The following is a 20,063-nucleotide window of genomic DNA, read 5'->3' on the forward strand; positions in this document are numbered from 1 at the left end:
CTGGGCCTGGGAGGGCTGGGCTCTGGCCAGCTCAGTACCACTTCCAGCAAGTCTGACTTTGTTCATTCTTCTGTAAGAAGGTGATGGCATGCTCTGCCTTCAGACCCTCCCAGCACAGAATGAGGAGAACCGAGGGAGGAGAGAGGCCTGCTGGAGAACATGAGGGGAGCCGTGCAGCACCCAAGAGCTCTGCAAACCTCAAGGAGGCCTGCAGTCACAGAGGTGCTGGTGGGAAAGGGCTGAAGGAGGGTCTCGTCAGAGGCCTCATTTCCAGATGAGGAGACAGTGGGTAGGATGGGGTGGGAGTGGTGGAGTTCGGTGTGGGGTCCAGGTGCGTGTGTCTCAGGCCACTCTTAGGCAGTGTGTAGCCCACCTCCCAGGCTTCAGGCTGGAGCCTGCAGAGGAGCTGGCAGAGCCTTGGGAAGAAGAAATTGACTCCTGGGGCTTCCTTGTTCCCTAGAGCTTGAGTTCCCAACCTGCTCAGAAGTGTGAGTCTGGATGTGGCCTCTGACCACAGGGCACAAGCTTCTTCAGGACCCCCATCACCCTGAAGACCCCCTTCAACTCCACTCACATCCCAACAACAAGGCTTAAATATGATCACTGCCACTTTCCCCAGCCACCTTCCCCTGTGCACTCACTGCTCAGTGAGTCCCATCTCTGCAAGCAGCCTAAAGGGACAGAGGACCCTCCACGAGGTCAAACACAGCCTGAGCCAGCTTCTTGGTCACCTTTAACGGTGGCCCAGCCAGGTCTGGCCTGGCCTGCCTCGGAGAGCTGGAGTGAACTCCGGGCAGGACCTAGGCCCTGCCAGCACCCAGTGCAGCTTAGGGATACTCTGGATAAGGTGCAGAGAGGCCAAGTACAGGGACTGGACAGTGGCCTGAGAGGACCAGCGGGCTTTTGAGTCTCTGGTGGGTAAGGGCCATACCTAATCATCTCAAAACTGTGTCAGCATTGACTAGGGCAGTCCGCAAGTGCCCATTTGCGGATGAGAGGGATGGACAGGGGGACTAGAGAGATGGAAGCCTGTGTGCGGGGAGGGGAGGCTGGGGCTGGGGCAGAAGGCAGGCAGGCACCCAGCCAGGACTCAGTAGCCAGGCGGAGGAAGAAGCCACAGAGGGCCTGCCTCTCCCTGGATCCCAGCGAGCTAGGACTGTCACCGCTACAAACCACATTATGCAAGCTGCGAGGGATGTTCAGGATCTCAAGACTACAACAGTGGCTGCACCTGTGCCAGCAGCTGAGGCCTCATTCCCAAAAAGAAGAGGGGAGGGGAATTGCACTGGAGTCTGAAGAGGGGCAGGTCAGAAAGTCTCAGACCCAAAGCAGGGACCCTCCTCCTGAAACAGTCCCAGAGAGGTTAAGACCACGCCAAGGTCACACAGCAAGATGGCCAGTAGGGCTGGAATGGGCCCCCGGCAAAGTTCTTATCTAAAGCTTGGCTAAGGACAGATTACATCTTGGCTGAATCCCAGATCCAGCCCAGTGCAGCCGAGCGCTGCCCCTTCTTAGACTGTATCTGACCCTCCAGGCTGAATGGCCAGGAACAGCAGTTGGGCAGCCGTGTTTGCTTTATTAGGCCTCTTAACGAAGTCAGATCTAAAGGGTTATTCCATTAATGGCCCACGACAGAAATAGCTGAAAGTTCATTAAAAGTGTGGCGTTGCTATAGCAATTATCTGGGCTGGCTGAGGCTAAGCCAGGTGGCTGGTTCTGGGAGTTCATTAGTCTCCGGGTCATCCAGGGGTGGGGCTGCCCAGCAGTGACCTCTCACCCTCTCACAGGGCTTTGCAAGTGCTTCAAAGCACCTTCCTCTCAGTGGAAACTGGTTTGTGGCCTCACTTGCTCCTCCCAGAGCTCTGGGCTGTAGGAAGGTGGGTACTGGTACCCGCATTTTACAGATGGAGAAGCAGGGCCCTGGAGATGATGATCAGGGTCAGGACCATGAGCCTGGGTCTGACTCCGGCTCTTCAGACTGTGCCTTGGTACCACAGAGGTCACAAGTCCTTATGCCCTGTGCTGGCCTGTCCCCATTGTTGTCCTCTGGCACAGATGGGGAGCTCTGCTGTTATGGTTCAAGCACTGGTTTACCCTTCTCTTTTGACAACTATGCACTGCCTTACACTGTTCTCAATACCAAAGGCTTGAAACCTAGACTAGCAGAAGCTTTCAACCTTCTCTTGTGCCAGGAACCACTCTGGCTTCACTCTGGTGAAGCCTATGGACCCCTCTCAGAATAATGTTTTTAAATGCATAAAACAAAACACATAGGATCACGGGGATTATCCTGAAAGAAATTACCAAAATATTGTGATATAGTAATAGATGTTTTTTGTTTGTTTGTTTTGTTTTGTTTTTGAGACAGTCTCACTCTGTTGCCAGGTTGGATTGCAGTGGCGTGATCTCGGCTCACTGCAACCTCCAACTCCCTGGTTCAGGTGATTCTCCTGCCTCAGCCTCCTGAGTAGCTGGGATTACAGGCCTGCACCACCACACCCAACTAATTTTTGTATTTTTAGTAGAGATGGGTTTTCACCATGTTGGGAAAGATGGTCTTGATTTCCTGACCTCGTGATCCACCTACCTCGGCCTCCCAAAGTGCTGGGATTACAGGCGTGAGCTACCACACTCAGCCTACCACACTGCGCTTTTTAACTAATGAATTAAAAACAAGATCTATGGCCGGGCGCGGTGGCTCAAGCCTGTAATCCCAGCACTTTGGAAGGCCGAGGCGGGTGGATCACGAGGTCAGGAGATCGAGACTATCCTGGCTAACATGGTGAAACCCCGTCTCTACTAAAAATACAAAAAACTAGCAGGGCGTGGTGGCGGGCGCGTGTAGTCCCAGCTACTTGGGAGGCTGAGGCGGGAGAATGGCGTGAACCCGGGAGGCGGAGCTTGCAGTGAGCCGAGATCACGCCACTGCACTCCAGCCTGGGAGACATAGCGAGACTCCATCTCAAAAAAAAAAAAAAAAACAAAAAACAAAAAACAAGATCTATCAGTTGATGTATTAAATATGAATTAGTGGACAGGCACGGTGGCTCACGCCTGTAATCCCAGCACCTTGGGAGGCCGAGGCAGGTGGATCATGAGGTCAGGAGTTCGAGACCAGTCTGGCTGACATGGTGAAACCCCATCTCTACTAAAAATACAAAATTAGATGGGCATGGTGGTGCATGCCTGTAATCCCAGCTACTTGGGAGCCTGAGGCAGGAGAACTGCTTAAAGCTGGCAGGTGGAGGTTGCAGTGAGCCGAGATCACGCCACCACATTCCAACCTGGGTGACAAGAGCAAAGCTCTGTCTCAAAAGAAAAAGAAAATATGAATTAGTGTTGATCACAAATAATATTTTAAGATCTCTGTAAGAACTATAATGTGCCATGAAAACATCTGTGATTTCTACTGGTGACAAAGTCACAGGTCCTGCTTCTGACTGTGGTTTGCTGCCTACATTCGTAATGGAAGGAAATGTTAAAAGGCAGTTAGAGGTTAATGTAAATCTTTTCTCTGACCAAGCTCACCAGATCCGCAGCATTCTGTCTACTGACCCCTTGGGGGTCTGGGACCCCAGGCTAAGAACCCCTATGCTGAAAGCAGAATCTCAGCACAGAGCTGGTCAGTGGGACCCCGTGAACTGTCTTTTAGCTACACATTTTGCACCACTTCTCCCAGCTGGGTGCCCCCTGGGCATCAGGAGAGGTGTGGAAGGGTCGTCTGTCTTGCTGGGAGCCCTGCGGTCCCCCACACCCACCCACAGCACACATCTATGTGCTGTGCAGGTCTTACCTACAGCAGGGAACGGCACAAACCTCTGGATGAGAAGGCGGGTGGCTGGGGTGAACTTGTTGGCTTTCTGAACCAGGACATTAAGGCCCACCTTTGAAAGAAAAAAATAAAAACACAGAAAAAGTACATGATGCTGCAGTGGCTTGTGGGAGGAGGGGAGAACGGGAGGAAGGACAGAGAGTGGGGGATGTCATCTTTCCCCACAATTGCACCTCACACCCCTAACCCGCAGCGTCACCTGAGGTTGCAGAGCTCCAGTGTCGCTGCATAAAGTACCACTGCCCAGTCATCCCAGGCAACGGGCCCATAAGAAAGAGGGAGAGGTAAAGCATCAGACACACACACACACATTTACACACTCACACACACACACTGCAGAGGAGAAAAGGGATGGGATGATGTTGCAGTTGCTGGTAAAAGGATACATACTCCATGAATAAATGAAGTGTAGAAAGGCCTCATTTCCACCCCAGCCCTAAGCACCACTTTTCTGAAGTCCCATGGTACACCCAGGTGTGGGCCCAGCCAGACCACAAGGGCTCAGGACAGGGAGACCCCCACACCTGCCCACAGGCTGCAGGACTAAGCAGCGTAGCTCAGGGCAGGATGGAGGGTGAGGTGGATGTCCTGAACTCACTGTCATTGCCTTCCTACCTGTCACCTGGCCCAGGATGCCAGGCGCCCCACCCCAGCCCCTGGCTGGGGTCTTCATCACTCCAGTCCATCCCCTAGGCTCTTTCAGCTTTCGAGAGCACAGGCTTTCTCATGTCTGCCACACCAGCTCCTCTCTATGACCAACCTGCCTGAGAAGGTATCATCTCCTTCCCGCAGCAGCCTTGGCCTCCATAACCTCACTTCCCCACTCCCCCGACACCCCACGTTCAACCCCAAGAACTGCTGCTCATCAGATGCTCTGTACCCTTCCAGCCATGGGGCCTCTGCCGTGCTGGTCTGGGTGCCTGGGATGCCTCCCTCCTCCACTCAGTCCACACCTGTTCTTTCAGGCCCGCCCAGGAGTTCCACCTCCAGTGTCACTTACTAGCAGTGGGACCTTAGGCAGGTAAGTCATTTCATCTTTCTCTGCCTTGGTTTACCTATCTGTAAAAAGGGATAGTAATACCTACAACATCCCAGGGCTGGTATAAGAATGTATGTAAAGTGGTGGGTGTGAGCTTGGCATATAAGAGACCTCAATAAATGAAGCTATATAATCATGATGTCACTGGACCAGGAGGAGTGACTGCACCTTTTTCATCTTTGTATGTGCACTACTTAGGGCTACACTCACTGGCACACAGTACACGCTCAATAAATTGGTGACTCAGGAATAAATGCAGGAACCAACAAACATATGACTGCATGGAGAAGACAAAGGCTGGGAGTGGGGCTTTGCGGAGGAGAGAAAGATGGGGTTGGGCTAGCAGAGGAAAAGGACTTTCTGGTGGAGAAATGCATATGAGTGCAGGCCTGGAGACAGAAAAGACAAGATGCATGAAACCAGAAAAGGGGTTGGGTTGCAGAGGCCTCTGCTTCCCCAGACGGTGGTCAAAGCCAGCCCCCTGCGCTGTCTTTCCTGGGAAGTGTGGGAGGAGCCGTGGCAGGACTCCTGGCCTGATGGGCTGGGGCAGCCTGCTCTCAGGTCTGGCACACCTGGTGGCTCAGCAGGCCACCCTGTGCCCGCTAGCTCTGGCCTTAATGTTGTGGGTGGTTGGGGAAGACGCAGAGCCTTGGGAAGGCCTCCAGGGCTGCCAGGTGCCTGCCGCTGTTGAGGCAGGGTGCAGCAAGGCAGAAACAGCCCAGGCCAGGCTGCGACTGTGAGACCCAGGAAGACAAGGAAGTGCTGGTCCGCCAGCCTCGGGGCAGTGCAGCATTCCGTGGAGCCAGAGTGCTTCCTGGCATGCCCACCCTGGGCTCTCGGGAACACAGCCTCCATCTTAAGTCTCAGGCTGATCCTGAGTCCAATCTTTGTCCTCCCAGCTCGCTCAAGGGAAGGCTGGGAGGCAGCCAGGGGCATCACGGCATGGACTCACTTGAGTGATACAGTGGGCAGGGCTGGGGAGCTGCCGGTTCACACTGGGCCCTGCTGCCCCCGCCACACGAATGGAATTCATCAAGTCCAGGAGCGAGTGACTCAGAAATGGCCTCCCTCACCCCCAAAAAAGTGCAGTGAGAGAAAGCGTGGGAGGAGGCTGGAGGACACGCAGATGGGCAGTAGCGATGAAGAGGCGGGGGCTTGGGAGAAGTCAGTAAGCACCTCCTACATGAGGCCACTCAGCACATATTCACATGAAATATCTTAATGAGATCCCCACGACAAGGCTTTTGGGTAGACCATGTTGGCCCTTTTTACAGATAGAGACAGGTCCAGAGAGGTTAAACAATTTTGCTCAAGGACAGACAGCTGTCATGAGGCAAGTAAAGCTAGGATTTGAACGCAGGGACTGCTAATTCCAACGCCTTGCTCCTAACCACAGTGCTCTCGACCTTCCCATTGTCTCCCACCTGAGGGAGCGATGCTTTCATATCTGCATGCCTTTGAACGGCACATCTGCATAGCAAGCACCTCCCTGACAATGGCCTCCTTGGGGCTGGGATCCAAATGAGTGGAAAACAGAAGGCAACTCCTGCAGGGAAGACAGGGCCCTTGAACCACCCCTGCCCCCAGCAGCCAGAAGTCAGATCTGAGTTCAAAATCCTGCATGACAATTTAAGAAGATACAGGAAGTGCTGGAAGAGGCGGGGAGCAGGAGCCATTCAAGGAAGTGAGTAGAGGGGCTGGGACCCTTCCCCATGACAGCTTCTTGGGGGTAGGCAGGGCTGGAGAGCAGTGGGAGGGAAAGGAGGAAAGGTAGCCATCACATTTGCCTCCCTCTCTCCAAAGCCTCCCCGTCCCTGGTCGGCCATTCTTTCCACTGGCTAGGACTGGCACAGCCCAGAGTGCAGGGAGGAAGAATGAAGAGAGAAAACAATGTTCTTGTCCCAGGTTTCTTCTGGCCTCCCCTTCCCTGAAAGTCACCAGGTCTCCCAGCATGGATAGGGTGACATTTAGTGCGGTACACATATGTTTCTGAAAGCATGGCCAACATGCCTGAGACCGAGAAAGGGGCTGGGGACCAGCAAAGCAGGGGAGACCTGGTCGTGTGTGTAGCTGTGAGCTCATGAGGAGTCAGTGAGGTCACAATGCCCACTTGCCAGTGATAGGCCCAGTGGCAGGGAGGGCATGGACATAGAAGAGGCAAAGGGCCACTTACCCTCACCCCTTCCCAGGCCCCAGCCCAGGTCTTACTGCCGCAGCACCTAGGACAGCCACAGCCTGAGAAGGAACCCAAGATGACTGCAGACCAGGGGTTGGGAGCCCATCTGTTCTGGTTCCTCAGGGCCCTTTGGCCTGGAACATTTGGTAGAGCCCATTAAAATGAAAAAGCCAAGAGGCTGGTGGCTCTGAATGCCAGCTCGTTTTCCCTGGCACGGTGGGTCCTGTTTAAGGGAACCAGCTGGTATTAATGGCACACAGCTCATCACAAACAGCAGCTAGCGATCAGAAAAATCGGAGCTAATAATCGGGTTCAGGAAAGATAATGAGATGTGGAACAATTACTGCTGAGGGTCCCCCAGGATCTGTTTTAACAGCATCCAAATAAGCCACAAAACAGAAATTAACCAAACAGGAGCTCCATTTTGGTAGACGGGGAAAACAAACAGGGTGTGGATTTTGCACAAGAATTTCTCGTATGGCCGTCAGACAGGGGTTCTGGGAAAACCAGGGCTCAGGCCCCACAAGATATCAGCAACATCCTGAAGGAGGGAATAGGCCTTCTTGACCACCTATCTCCAAGGTCTGGCTACTGGGCCAGTGAATTTGCCATGAGCAGCTGACAGGAGACCAGGGGAAAAGGAGGGAAGGCCAGCTTCCTGATAGTCCCCACAGAGATGGGAACAGGGTCGACCAGCAGCAGGAGCTGTGGGAGGGGTGGGAGCTTCATGACACCAAATCTTTAGTGTCATGAGCTACACAGTTGGTGGCTGTAGCCTTAAGAACCAAGGGCTTTCCGGGCCAACAGGCCAGCAAGGAGACAGTGGATGGAGCTGGAAGAATGCCTGCATCCCTCTCCCCGCATCTGTGCCCTGACTCCAGCCTGAATATCCATCGCCTGGTGGATGCCTCTATGTCCAAGGGCTCTAGGCATTCCACCTTCTCACACCTCAAATGAAGGTTGTCTCGCTCTTCCTCACCCACACCCCAGCCTTCTCGCCCATTTCCAGCTCTGCTTCTCATGCCAGAGACCTCAGAGCATTCTGGGCAGAAGCCTCCCGGGGCCCACGTGTAACCATGGCTCCCTGGTGCATCTCTCGGATATCATGAATGCAGCTGTTTGCTCTCCCTGCTCCCCTGACTCAGCACGCAGCCTCTGTCCCAGGATGACTGCGTGCCTCCTAACCAGGCCCCCTGCTTCCACTCTTGCCTCCATCCATCTGCTCTCTACAGCAGTCGGAGTGAAGTCTGAAAACACATGGCAACTTGCTTAAAGCCTTCAGTGGTACTGGAGGAGCCACACAGCCCTGCAGGACTGCCTGGCGTGCTTGCAAGGCTCTGGCTACCTGTATGAGGAGGTGCCGTAAGGGAGTGGGTCCAAGGGTCATGAAGCCTCCTGAGGAAGGGGATGCCTGCCTGACCCCTGAGTAGGAGACTAGGAAGGGAGCGGGACTCCGCCAAGGATCAGAAGCATGAAATACCAGGTCGTCTGCGGGGCACTCAGACAACAGTCTGCAGACTCTACTGCACCAGTCATTATCGGGGTCCAAATGGCCCTGAAGAACAATGGAGGAAGGGGCATGCCTAAAAGGAGGGCACCTCTTGGGTGGTAGATAATAATGTAACCAAGGGTTAGGGGTTTGTGTGGGCACTGGGGGCAAGGGTTGGAGAAGGTCAAAGAATCGCTGAAGTACCAAAAATATCCACCAGAGGGCACACTTGATAGAACACATTGGTAGTCAAGTAGACCCAAGACCCTCCATGGAGGTCAATTGTTCCCCAACCCCAGCCAGCCTGCTGCTTGGCAATGGGGTCAGCAGCAAAGTAGCCAAGTAGCTGGGACAGAGTTCTTCACAGGCTAAAACATCAGTTGCTCCAGCTGTGACCAAGTTACTTGTTTGCTGACAACAGTGACCAACCCTGACTCCTGAACCACGCCCCACAAGGGCCAGGGGGCTACCTGCTAGGAAATCAATTACACAGACCCCTTCTACACAGGAGGCGGCAGCAACTTGTCCTCCCTAGAAAAGACACAGAGCTGCTTTCTGTGTCTGACTCGCACTGCCAGCATCACCATCTGCAGGCTTCTGAACACTGCAGATTCTCTACAGGGTCCATGCGATGGACCCTCCAAACCCAAAGCCACTCCCTGAACACAGCAAGACAACAGTCTGGTCCAGGATTCCCAGGTGCTGTCGTCCCCCTACCTCTCTCCAGCCTGGAGAAGAACGGAAGGGCCTGAGGTACACCCTCCACCACAGAGCCAGCCAGGCCCTGTCTTGCAGGCGGCAGGGCATGCTCTGGGCCAGGGACAAATATATGCCGCTGACTTGACAACGGCCAGAAAACACAGGCCCAGGAACTAAGTATGAAGGTGAGCAGAGGGTTGAACTCTGTTATACCTAAAGAACCTCTCAAAAAATATCTTCCAGTCCCCACTGCTCTCAGGGTACCTGGGGAGGGACTTGTCTGCCAGGCGGCATGGTAATAGCTTCTCCAACCTAGAAGCTGAGAACACCATTTGGCTTCTCCCACCTCCCTATGCCACAGGGGGTGCAGTAGGAAAAAGGCACAAGGGGTCTCTGTGTGTGATTAAGCCTGGGTAGGCCCTGTCACTTACTTCACCTCCGTGCCTCAGTCTCCTCATCTGTAAAATGAGGATGAACACCTAAACAATGCCTGGCGTGCTGCAGGCACTCTGGAAGTGCTAACCATTATTACAATTCTCATGACTACTTTCCAGTCTGACTATCCAGGGGACACAGAGTTGTCAGTAAGCAATGGGAACTGGAAGGTGTATGGGTTCAGTACCCAGGGATCTCCTGGAACCCCTCCTTCTATGCCAGTGTCTGGTAGTGAAGGTTAACAGCCACTGCATCCTACACAGAAAGAACCCTCCAGGGCCCAGAACCTTTGGGAATGGAGCTCAGCACTGCCCCAACAGGGAAAAACCTCAGCCAGCTAAGACCTAGCTGGAAGGGAAGGGTGTGAGGAATGGGTATGAAGTGCCTCTCATCATGTGGCTCCCCCAGGCAGCTCCTGATTGGTCCCACATCACTTCATCCCTGAGTCTTCCTCTCCAGCCCCACGTCCACCCTCATCCAGGCCCCTCGTCCATGAGGGTAGCCCCACCCCTTCTCCTCCAGCCCACTTCCACCTGCACCATCTGAGACACCCAGCAGATGACACCCAGGCAGGGCTCCAGACATGGCCTCCTTCCTCCTGAGCAAGGCACTCACGGTGCCTCTTGACTGGCCCTGATCCTCCTCCACTCACGATCGCCATCACTCCCTACCCGGTGGCCACCCTCCTGCTCTGAGCCCGGAGTTGGTCATGTTTTCCTGTGCACCTCTGCCTGTGTGGTGCCCTCTCTCTGGAACACCCGCCCTGTCTGCCCCTTGCTCTCTCCACTCTGTCCTACGAGTCAGCCCTGTGTGAAGTAGGGGCCCCTCCCCTGCTCCCACCACACCCTGGGGTCACCTTAATCATAATTCTGATTATACCACAGAACGTTCTAGCTTCCCCTCTCAGCGCCTTGAAGGACACCCCAGTCCCTGCAGCCCCCAGCGCCTGCAAAGTACCCGCACATCACAGTCCCCCAATGGGAGTCAATGGGTCTTACTTCCTCTCACCCTCGTGTAGCCGGGGGCCCAGTGAGGGCCGCCCACAGAAGTGCTTAATGCAAACTCTTGAACTAAAAAACAGTGAGGATTGAGAGAGGCTTCCTTTGTTAAAAGACAGCAAACTGTTAGATTTCAAAAATAACTTAAGACGGGATTTCTTTTTTATTCTCAAGCAAGCAGCCAGACATTGCCAAATCTATTTAGAAGGTTCACCAAGAGGCTGCTAATCCCACCCTGGTGGTCCTGCAATCAGCAGGAGTCTTCACTTGAGGGCATGCAAACTGGGGATCCCTGATCCCAGGGTTGCCAGCCAAGGTCAGGGCTCCTCTGAGTGGGGGAGGGGGCTCTCCAGGGCCCTGGAGGAGACTGGCCTCCACTCCAGCTCGCCCTCTGTCCCAAGGACCTGCTTGCAGCCTGTAGGCCCCCATCCATGCCGCCTGCTTGTAGGGACTCGTTTTAATTAATGCCAGAGCTGGGCCAACCACTGGGGCCATGACACTTGTTTGCAGGTCATCTCCTCCTAACAGGCTCGCCCTGGGAGGGGATTTGTCACTAATTGAAGCAGAGATCAGTTAATGAGGCTGCGGGACCTGGGGTTCCAGAGAACAAGGGAAAGGAAAATAAAATAAAGCCTCTTTCTTCAGAGGTTTTGTGACTTACACACACAAAAGAAAAGCAAGCAAGCTGCTGATTTTCCAAGTCAGAAACTCCACTCCATCTGCCGGAGTTAGACCCTCACTGTGTGAAGACGTCAGGAGGAGGGACGCCGCCACCGCTAGGACTCGCAGATCGGAGGGGCCTCAAGGCCAGCAATCAGTCAGTGGCCTAATTAATAAGTATGTATGGGGCAGTGCCCTATACTCCTCTCCATGGGGGAGAAGCCATGGTGCCTGTCCCTGGTTAACTTGTAATTCAGTGGGGATGGGGCTCAGACTGCAGAACACTGAGGGGACAGGGACATGGTGCGACTGAGTGTGAGTGGGGAGGACAGGGGTTTCCAGGACTTGTGGGGAGGAAGAGTGCTACGGGCTGGAGTGGTTGGGGAAAGCCTTTCGAGGGGTGCTGGAGCTCACAGGGAGGAGAAACGAGGGAGGCCCCAGCACAGACACAGCCCCACTTGAGGCCCCAGCCCCTGCTCAGCAAGAACTCAGCTCTGGGAACTCCAGAGGGCTCCAAGTCCCCCAATAACTCTGTCTTCAGAACCTATACCCCACAAATCTGTGCTAGGTTTGCCCTGGCAAGTGGTTGGGATGGAGCGGCTGATGGTCCTTCAGGTGGGGCAGTGGGGACTGGACACGCAGAGAGCTCAGAGCTCTCAGAAAAAGCTGAGTGATTTTTTACTTTTTTTGAGACAGGGTTGTGCTCTGTCGCCCAGGCTGGAGTGCAGTGGTGCAATCATGGCTCACTGCAGCCTCGACCACCTGGGCTCAAGCGATTCTCCCACCTCAGCCTCCCAGGTAGCTGGGACTACAAGTGTGCACCACCATGCCTGACTAATTTTTTTGTACTTCTTGTAGAGATGGGGTTTTGCCATGTTACTCAGGCTGAGAAGCTGATTCTTGGCCTGCAGAGGAAGGAAGTCCACCAGGACAATGATCCCCTTCACTCAAGCCTTTCCATTCAGGGCCACTCAGCATCCTTCCCTATGTAGCCTCCTCCTCTCACCCCACCCCTGAGTCTCAAAGAAGGGAAGGGGATTTTTGAGCTGCTAAGCCAAGCAGACCATCAGCTCCTCTCATCACAAGGAACAAGGAGGAGGTGACAGAGTCCTTTCTCCCACTCAGGAGAGCCTTTGGCCTTCACCCAGCAAGTCCCCAGAATCAGGGACCCCCCACTTGTCTGACTCACAAATGCCATCTCCTGCTGGGCTGCAGGACAAGCTGGGTGGCAGGTCAGCAGTCTCTTGGTGAGCCATCTGAATAGGTCTGCAATGTCTGGCTTCTTGCTTTTGTGAAGACATAAGGATTTGGGAAAGAGATCTTGGGCATGAGATGGGACATCCCACTTCACAGCTATTTGGAGATGACTTGGTCTATGTGGGAGTGGAATAAATGAGGCCATTTCAGGACAACCCCAAATCCCTCCTTTAGAGGAATGGTGAATTAAATTGTGGTGTATGGTACAATGGGTAATATGCAGCCGTGAACTGTTATTATACAGTATTTACTTAATGGCACTGGAAAGACGAGGAAAGTGGGTTTTACCAAAAGGTTATTGTATGTGAATTCTTCATTATATGTGAATGTTTTCTTTTTCATTAGAGATAAGATATTGCTATGCTGCCCAACGTGGCCATAAGTGATCCCCCCATCTCAGCCTCCTGAGTAGCTGGGATTACAGGGGCACACCACCTTGCCCAGCTGAATGGTTTTGGAGTTTTTTAATTTTTAAACTTTTTTATTATTTATTTATTTATTTTTCTGGAGATGGAGTCTCACTCTGTCGCCCAGGCTGGAGTGCAGTGGCGTGATCTCAGCTCACTGCAACTTCTGCCTCCCAGATTCAAGCGATTCTCCTGCCTCAGCCTCTCAAGGAGCTGGGATTATAGGTGCCCATCACCATGCCAACTAATTTTTGTATTTTTTTAGTATTGACGGGGTTTCACCATGTTGGCCAGGCTGGTCTTGAACTCCTGATCTCAGGTGATCCACCTGCCTCGGCCTCCCAAAGTGTTGGGATTACAGGCGTGAGCCACTGCGCCTGGACTTTTCTTTTTTTAAATGGGGTCTTGCCATGTTGCCCAGGTTGGAGTGCACTGGCTGTTCACAGGTGCGATTATAGCATACTACAGACTCCAACACCTGGGCTCAAGTGATCCTCCCACTTCAGCCTCCTGAGTAGCTGGGACTACAGGTGTGCCCCGCTGTGCTCAGCTATGTGAATGTTGTTTGGTTTTCATTTTCTAATTATTTTTTCTTACCAGTTACATTAATGTATTGTGTAATGAATGAAATGACAGGGTTGTGAAGGGGCCCTTCACCCTCTAGAGTCAGCTATAGAAGGCCATCCTAGTGGGGATCCAGAGAGAGCCAGACATAGGCACAGGGGTGGGCCCAGGGGTGGGACAAGTGTGCAGAAGGTCCTGGCAGCTTGAGCGTCCACTCTGGCTCTGGCCCAGGGCCCTGACTGTGTCACTTGCCCCTGGCCTCCTCTGGGAAGCAGGGAGCCACATCTACCATATCCTCACACTCAGTCTCTGAACCTCCCCTACTGAGTAGCTGCTCTGGCCTCAAAGTACTGTGGAGACTCAGCGTGAGCCTAATGCCCCTGGCTTTGGGCACTGACAGGTCTTCAGGAGGAGCTGGACATGTGACACCAGTAAGGCCACAGAGAGGGAACAGCAGCGCCCCGGTAGCTGAGCAAGAGCTCAGGGGAGCAGGCACATGGGCGGGCCTTGCAGAGTCATTCAGAGGCGCCCCCGCCAACTCCGACCCAGCCACGTTACTGAGCATGAGGAGCGGCCTTCTGAGCAGAGTGCTGGGCAACCATGGCCCCACTCAAGACAGATGTCCTGCCTCGGCGCCCCCGGGGCACCACCTCACCTCCCCGCCTGCTCTCCATTACAGGGAGCACCGGGTTGTGCTCTGTCTACTGGAGCCTCTTTTCAGCCTGGAAAGCCTGTCCTGACTCCCTACCCACAGAAACCTGTCTCCCACATCCTTGCCCAGCCTGGCCCTCAGGTAAGCATCCACTTGCAATGCTGAGAGGGGTGGCCCGAGAGCAGCAGAGTCAAGAAGGAGCAGGGGAGGGAGTACTCACAGCAATGGAGACGGCACTGATGACAGCTCCCAGGTAGCCCTGGATGAACTTGGATACAGGTGAAGGCTGGAAAACAGAGGCAGAATTTCAGGCCTGCTGGGTGCCAAAAGCTCCCATACTTCCCCTTATAAGCTGTCCCAGCCAGCAAGAAGCATGCTGCCCACCAGCCTGGAAGGTGGGTGGAAGAGGCCCCTCAGGACCCAAAGGGATCAGGCCACCCTCAGCTCAGTTCCCAGCGTAGAAATATAAATCACCAGTAACCAGGGAGATGCTGAAGGGCCCACTTCACTCCTGCCCTATTCTAGAAAGGTCACTGGCAGACAATGCTGGCTGGAGGTGAAGAACAGCAAGGCTAACATGGACCACTGATGGCTGGGGCAAGCAGTCTCCACTTCAGAGGTTAAATGTTGCAAGGGGGCTGTTTGGCACCTGGAGCAATTTCTAGGTGGAAATGCCAGTGTCAAGGCTCTCACAGGCCTTGCCAGCCCAGGGAACAACTGGGCTCCCATGTCAACAGATGATAGCTGCCCAATATCTCTACAGAGTAATATACCCTGAGTTCCAACATAGACAATTAAGAAAAAGCTGAGGAACTTGCCCTGTGCTACAACTGCAGGCTTACAGATGTTTGGTTTAACATAAATGGGAGTCGGCCGGGCTCAAGCTTGTAATCCCAGCACTTTGGGAGGCTGAGACGGGCGGATCACGAGGTCAGGAGATCGAGACTATCCTGGCTAACACGGTGAAACCCCGTCTCTACTAAAAAATACAAAAAACTAGCCGGGCGAGGTGGCGGGCACCTGTAGTCCCAGCTACTCCGGAGGCTGAGGCAGGAGAATGGCGCGTAAACCCGGGAGGCGGAGCTTGCAGTGAGCTGAGATCTGGCCACAGCACTCTAGCCTGGGTGACGGAGCCAGACTCCGTCTCAAAAAAAAAAAAGATAAATGGGAGTCATCCAAGCAGAGATGGCCATATGTGAAGCCTATGAGAGAGACTGGGGTGGAGGTTTAGATGTCAGGGGGCACCCACAGCATACCAAGCCTCTCAATTCCTACAGCCCAGGCCAGCTCCTAACTCCCCTCCTCTCCCCCAAGGTTAGCAAATGTTAGGACTCTCCTCTACCCCAAACCGACAGGCCCCCAAAGGGGACCTAGATGCATCCTGCCTTCTTTGCCTTTGAACTGAAGTGGGGGAGAGGTGGCCTTTGTAGCAAAGCAGGGGCCCAGCAGCTCTTCCTGGACAACAGAAGGGTGATCGGGCCTCCACCACAAGCTCTCCAAGGAGTGCAGGGGGCTTTGGGGAGGAGGTACCAGCCCTGGACCCTCCCCACTCAGGAGCAGCCCTTCAGCTTGTGGCCAGGAGTCGGGACCTGAGAGCACTGAGGCAGCTTCCAGAAAATTTGGGGGAAGCTTTAGGGGAATTTGGCCCCCAAGTAGCTGATATCATCATGATCCAAAACCCAAATGTAAGAGCTATCCAAGAAGAATCTTAAAGCCAGCCAAACTCATCCCTTGCACTGCTCCCATTTAATGGGCCTTCTTCACTTCATGTAAACAGCTCCTCCCCAGAGGGCTCCTGGCCCAGAAACTCCAGCTGACCTCAGCCGAGTAATGTCTGAGTCGGCCACCCACCTGAAGGGTTGGCATTTTAAATAAGATATCTAGAGGAGGGCCATGTTTAACCAAGAGGCAGCCACTGATGGTGGCATGTCACACTGTAGGGAGGATGACTGGGCCTCCCTATCCTGAACCCCACCACTTGGGAGAGGGCAGTGATGCTCACCTTGGTCGCATTGCGGTTTGCATAGTTGACACAGGCATTGTGGCTCTGGTTCAGCCACTGAAAGGCAATGATGAGAGAAGTCAGGGAAGGAGTGGTCACCTCCCTGGAAGCCAGGCCTGGACCCCAGGAGGTCACACATCCCCAGAAAGGCACAGCATGCGGTCTCTAGCTCACATGGTGCTGCCCATGCTGCCAGTTAGCATGACTGACGGTCCTGGTTTGCCCAGGGCTGTGCTGGTGTTAGCACTGAGCCCTGCCTCTCGGGAAGTCTCTTGGTTCCTGAATAGGGTCCTGCACACCCCAGCAGTCCACCTGATCCTGAGACAGTCACCTCTCTTGGAATGATGACATTCACTGCCCCTGCAGACCCTATTGCCTTTGTCACACCATCTTTATTATATTACTTGCTGGACAAAAGTTGGCCTAGAATGACTGACAGCCCTGCACTTCTTTCAAAAATCTCCCAGTCCAGTGTCCTGCACCTCCAGTTCCCAGACACAGAGGCCGGCAGGAGTTTTGTTCAGTGAAGACTGACATTTTCTCCTAGAAGACAGACAGGTTTTCCTTCCTGCCCCTCTTTCTCTGTACACATAAACACAGAGATACCCTCAACTGTTTTCATGGCATCACAACCCAGACTGTCTCCAAGAGCAGGGACCAGGATCTGTGATGCACTTCACCACCTCAGGTTAGGGGTGTATTGACCTTTCTCAGTAGATGTGGGGGAGGCTGATGTCAAAATGAGGCTATGGGCCTCAGGGTCACTGGCCTTGGGATGAGCAGCCAAGGGGCAGAGTGGGGGCCACCCCACTGACAAGCCAGCATGTTCCAGGCAGGGGCACGCAGCCCTCATCACCTCGGTCCAAAGGTTAGAGTGACACATGTGGATTGAGACATGCTGGGCTGCTGGAGACCTCAGCAGGGCCAAAGTCCTGGTTTTCCTTCAGTGACTTCTGGGGTAGGGGTGGTGTCGGGGTGGACTGACCCTACGCGGGGTCTGGATGGGGCAGGAGACACCAGGGCAGGGAGTTCTTAACCAGCACCTGTGTGGGCCCTTCCTTCAGGAGCCCTGTTTGCTGGGAGACTGTTACCTGCCAGAAGACAGTGGATGCCAGTGTCTGGTTGGGCAAGAGAAGACCGACTACCTATGAGCGAGAGAGAAGAAATGCTGAAAAAGGCAAAAGAAACATCCTATGCTTTTGCAAAGAAAAAATACACTACCACAAACGAGTGAGCTGGATCTATACAAACTGATGTGGTATGCCGTGTACACACAAACTGAGGTTCACTAAGGGAGAGGGTGTGCGATGGGAAAAAACCAAGTCGCAGAATTATATTACAGCCTAATCTTATTTAAAGAAAAATCACCTTATATATATAACCATATACACAAACACATGCATACACACATTATCTCCAAGCATGAAAAAACCTGTAGCGTGAATGTCTCTGGAGGTTGGGTTGCAGGTTACTTTTGCACAATCTTAAATATTTCTGTATTCTTCTTAACAATAGACATGCATTATTTCCACTATTAGGGGGGCAATAAAAACAAGCAAACAAAAGGAGTACCATCGTTTCCACTCAGGTTACCTGACTCCTTCTCACCCTAGCCTTCCTGTAGGATTTTCACGAGGATTAAACAAAAATCATTTCAAAGGACTTAAGTGCTTTGTAAATACAAGTTGGGGGAATTTGTATCTGTTATCTGTGAATTTCCATGAAGCAAAAACCTATACCATGTTTAAGCAACTGAATGAAACACAGATTTCTAATATTTGTTGAATGAGTGAAGGAATGAATGAAGAGATGAATAAATACACACATATGGCTACGTATGGAAACACAGACGTGGATCCATTATTCCCAAAGCCCAAATATCACCTAAGACCTAGACTTGCTGACCGTTTTTTTTGGTTTAAGTCAAGATGAATGGTCTGATTTTGACACTGGCCAAGCCTTGGACTTCTGGGATCCCTGTGCATCTCTCCAGTTTACCTTTTGAGTGTTTGTGTGCAAAGTAACATCTACCAAGTCCCGCTGCATATGGGAAAAATGTGCACAACCATCCACATATTGACTTATTTATTATTCCTGTAGATAAAATGGCTCTTTGGCAAGAATTTCTGTAAGGAACAAGTATAAACACTCAATAATATGCAGTAAATCAAATTCTAGACATCCCCAGCAGCATTAGTAAATCATGTTTTAAACATTAAAATGTTTTAAAACAGCGAACACACACACACACACACACACACACAAAATCTATATTTATTGGCTCATATCAGTTTGAATAAAATTATATAATATAAAGCTATTCCATAGCTCCAATGAGGAATTATGAGATTTTTTCCCCCAGAATGAGATCCCAACTTGATTTTTTTTTCTTTGCAGTGGCAGCTTAGGGAACTAGAGTGAGAATCAGGGGAACTTGGGTCTTACATTCAGCTCCATCCCCGTGTGATCTCTGGCAGAAGATGATCCCCTTTGGGGCTCTAACTTTCTCACCTATGAAAGTGAAGGGGTTGACCTCAGTGTAAAATTCTACTTCCAAATTCTGGGTAGTTGGTGTCAAGTCAACAGAGACAGTCTTGTCTGTAATGGGATCCCATCTGCCAAGGAGTATCCCAGAAACCTGAGGACCTCCTCCTAGTTGGGGCCCCCAGTTAGAAGCCAAACCAGAGGGAGGAAGCCGAGCCTAGCAGGGGTGGGGACAGGACGGGGGTGGGTGAAGAGTACATGTGCTCATATGTGTACACGTGTGCATGGCTGACTGCCTCCTACCACCAGAGGAAGTTAATAAAGTTGTTCACTGTTTGGAGCCCAGCACGTCATCCCCTGATCTGGAGTCTACTGAACACGGTGTCTTATGGACTACATGTCTTCTCCTCTGAATCCCCACTTACCCCCCTCGAACTGTGCTTGGACCACCAGGAACATTGTAAAATACAGCCCAATGGAACTCACTGCATTTACCTGACAACTGCTGTCCAGGACACGGCCCGTGACACCACAGGGTTCCCTTTATAATCCACTTGGGGGAAGTATTTTCCAGTCTCGGAATCAGAAGCTGTGCCTCTGAGTAACTGGTGTGCATGCGCCTTGCAGACACTGGGCCATTTAACTGAGTCTCTTTGCACCGTCCAGAAACTCAGGCCAGCTCTCCATAGCCACATTTGCCAAGTGTACAGACCCACACTGCCTGGATTCTGTGCCCAAACCTCACTTCTGGCTTCATTTTATCTTCCCTTCCCTTTGTCTCATTTTCATCTTCACTTCTTTTATCTTTAGTGGCAAGCATTTTTAAAAGTGGCATCAAGTCTTTTCCAGAACAAACCAGAACTCTAAACTAAACTAGTATTTGGGCTGTGTACCACACACATACACACTGCCCATGGCTCTGTGACCAGCGAGCTTTTTACTTTGTTAGACAATCCCCACTTCCCATCCCAATCTCCTGCCCTAACATGGGTCTGGGGTCCATGCTGGCACCTCTGACTGCTATAAGTCTCCTCACTCTTTCTTAAAGAGATGGATTGACTGATTGATTTTGCCAAGCATTTCACTTACCATAATCCTCATACTAACCCTGGGGATCAAACCAGAGATTGCTTTTGATATTTTACAAACGAGACAACTGAGGCTTAGAGAAATTCAGTAATCTGTCCATAGCTTCACAGCAAGCTAGAGAATCAGGTCTCCTGGTTCCTGGCTTGGGGGCCCTGACTCTGATTTTAGGGTGCTCCTTCTCCAGCTCATCCCCCTGAGCACAGAAAGAGGGGGGATCCAGTCAGCACTCCACATCCATTTATGGGGAGCTGCTTCTACATACCAAGTTCCTTGCTGCTCC

The 20,063-nt window shown here is 52.5% G+C and overlaps 1 protein-coding gene across 18 annotated transcripts in view; it reads right to left on the bottom strand.

The window, feature by feature from the left end:
• The window catches only part of SFXN5 (sideroflexin 5), a 131,300-nt gene that overhangs the window by 41,965 nt on the left and 69,272 nt on the right, over window positions 1-20,063 (bottom strand). For 15 of the 18 annotated variants that reach the window (XR_003115251.1, XM_025353691.1, XM_025353688.1 and 12 more), the window contains 4 exons: window positions 17,302-17,355; window positions 16,211-16,267; window positions 14,429-14,494; window positions 3,794-3,884 (listed from right to left, as the gene is read on the bottom strand). Coding sequence is in view for 17 of the 18 variants with exons in the window: in XM_025353691.1 (XP_025209476.1) it covers window positions 3,794-3,884; window positions 14,429-14,494; window positions 16,211-16,267; window positions 17,302-17,355 (268 nt within the window). In the remaining variant the exon portion in view is untranslated. The remainder of the gene's footprint in view (window positions 1-3,793; window positions 3,885-14,428; window positions 14,495-16,210; window positions 16,268-17,301; window positions 17,356-20,063) is intronic. The other 3 variants (XM_025353697.1, XM_025353695.1, XM_025353698.1) reach the window with 1 other exon arrangement.

The sequence above is a fragment of the Theropithecus gelada genome, chromosome 13, assembly GCF_003255815.1.
Source record: "Theropithecus gelada isolate Dixy chromosome 13, Tgel_1.0, whole genome shotgun sequence".
Taxonomy (NCBI): domain Eukaryota; kingdom Metazoa; phylum Chordata; class Mammalia; order Primates; family Cercopithecidae; genus Theropithecus; species Theropithecus gelada.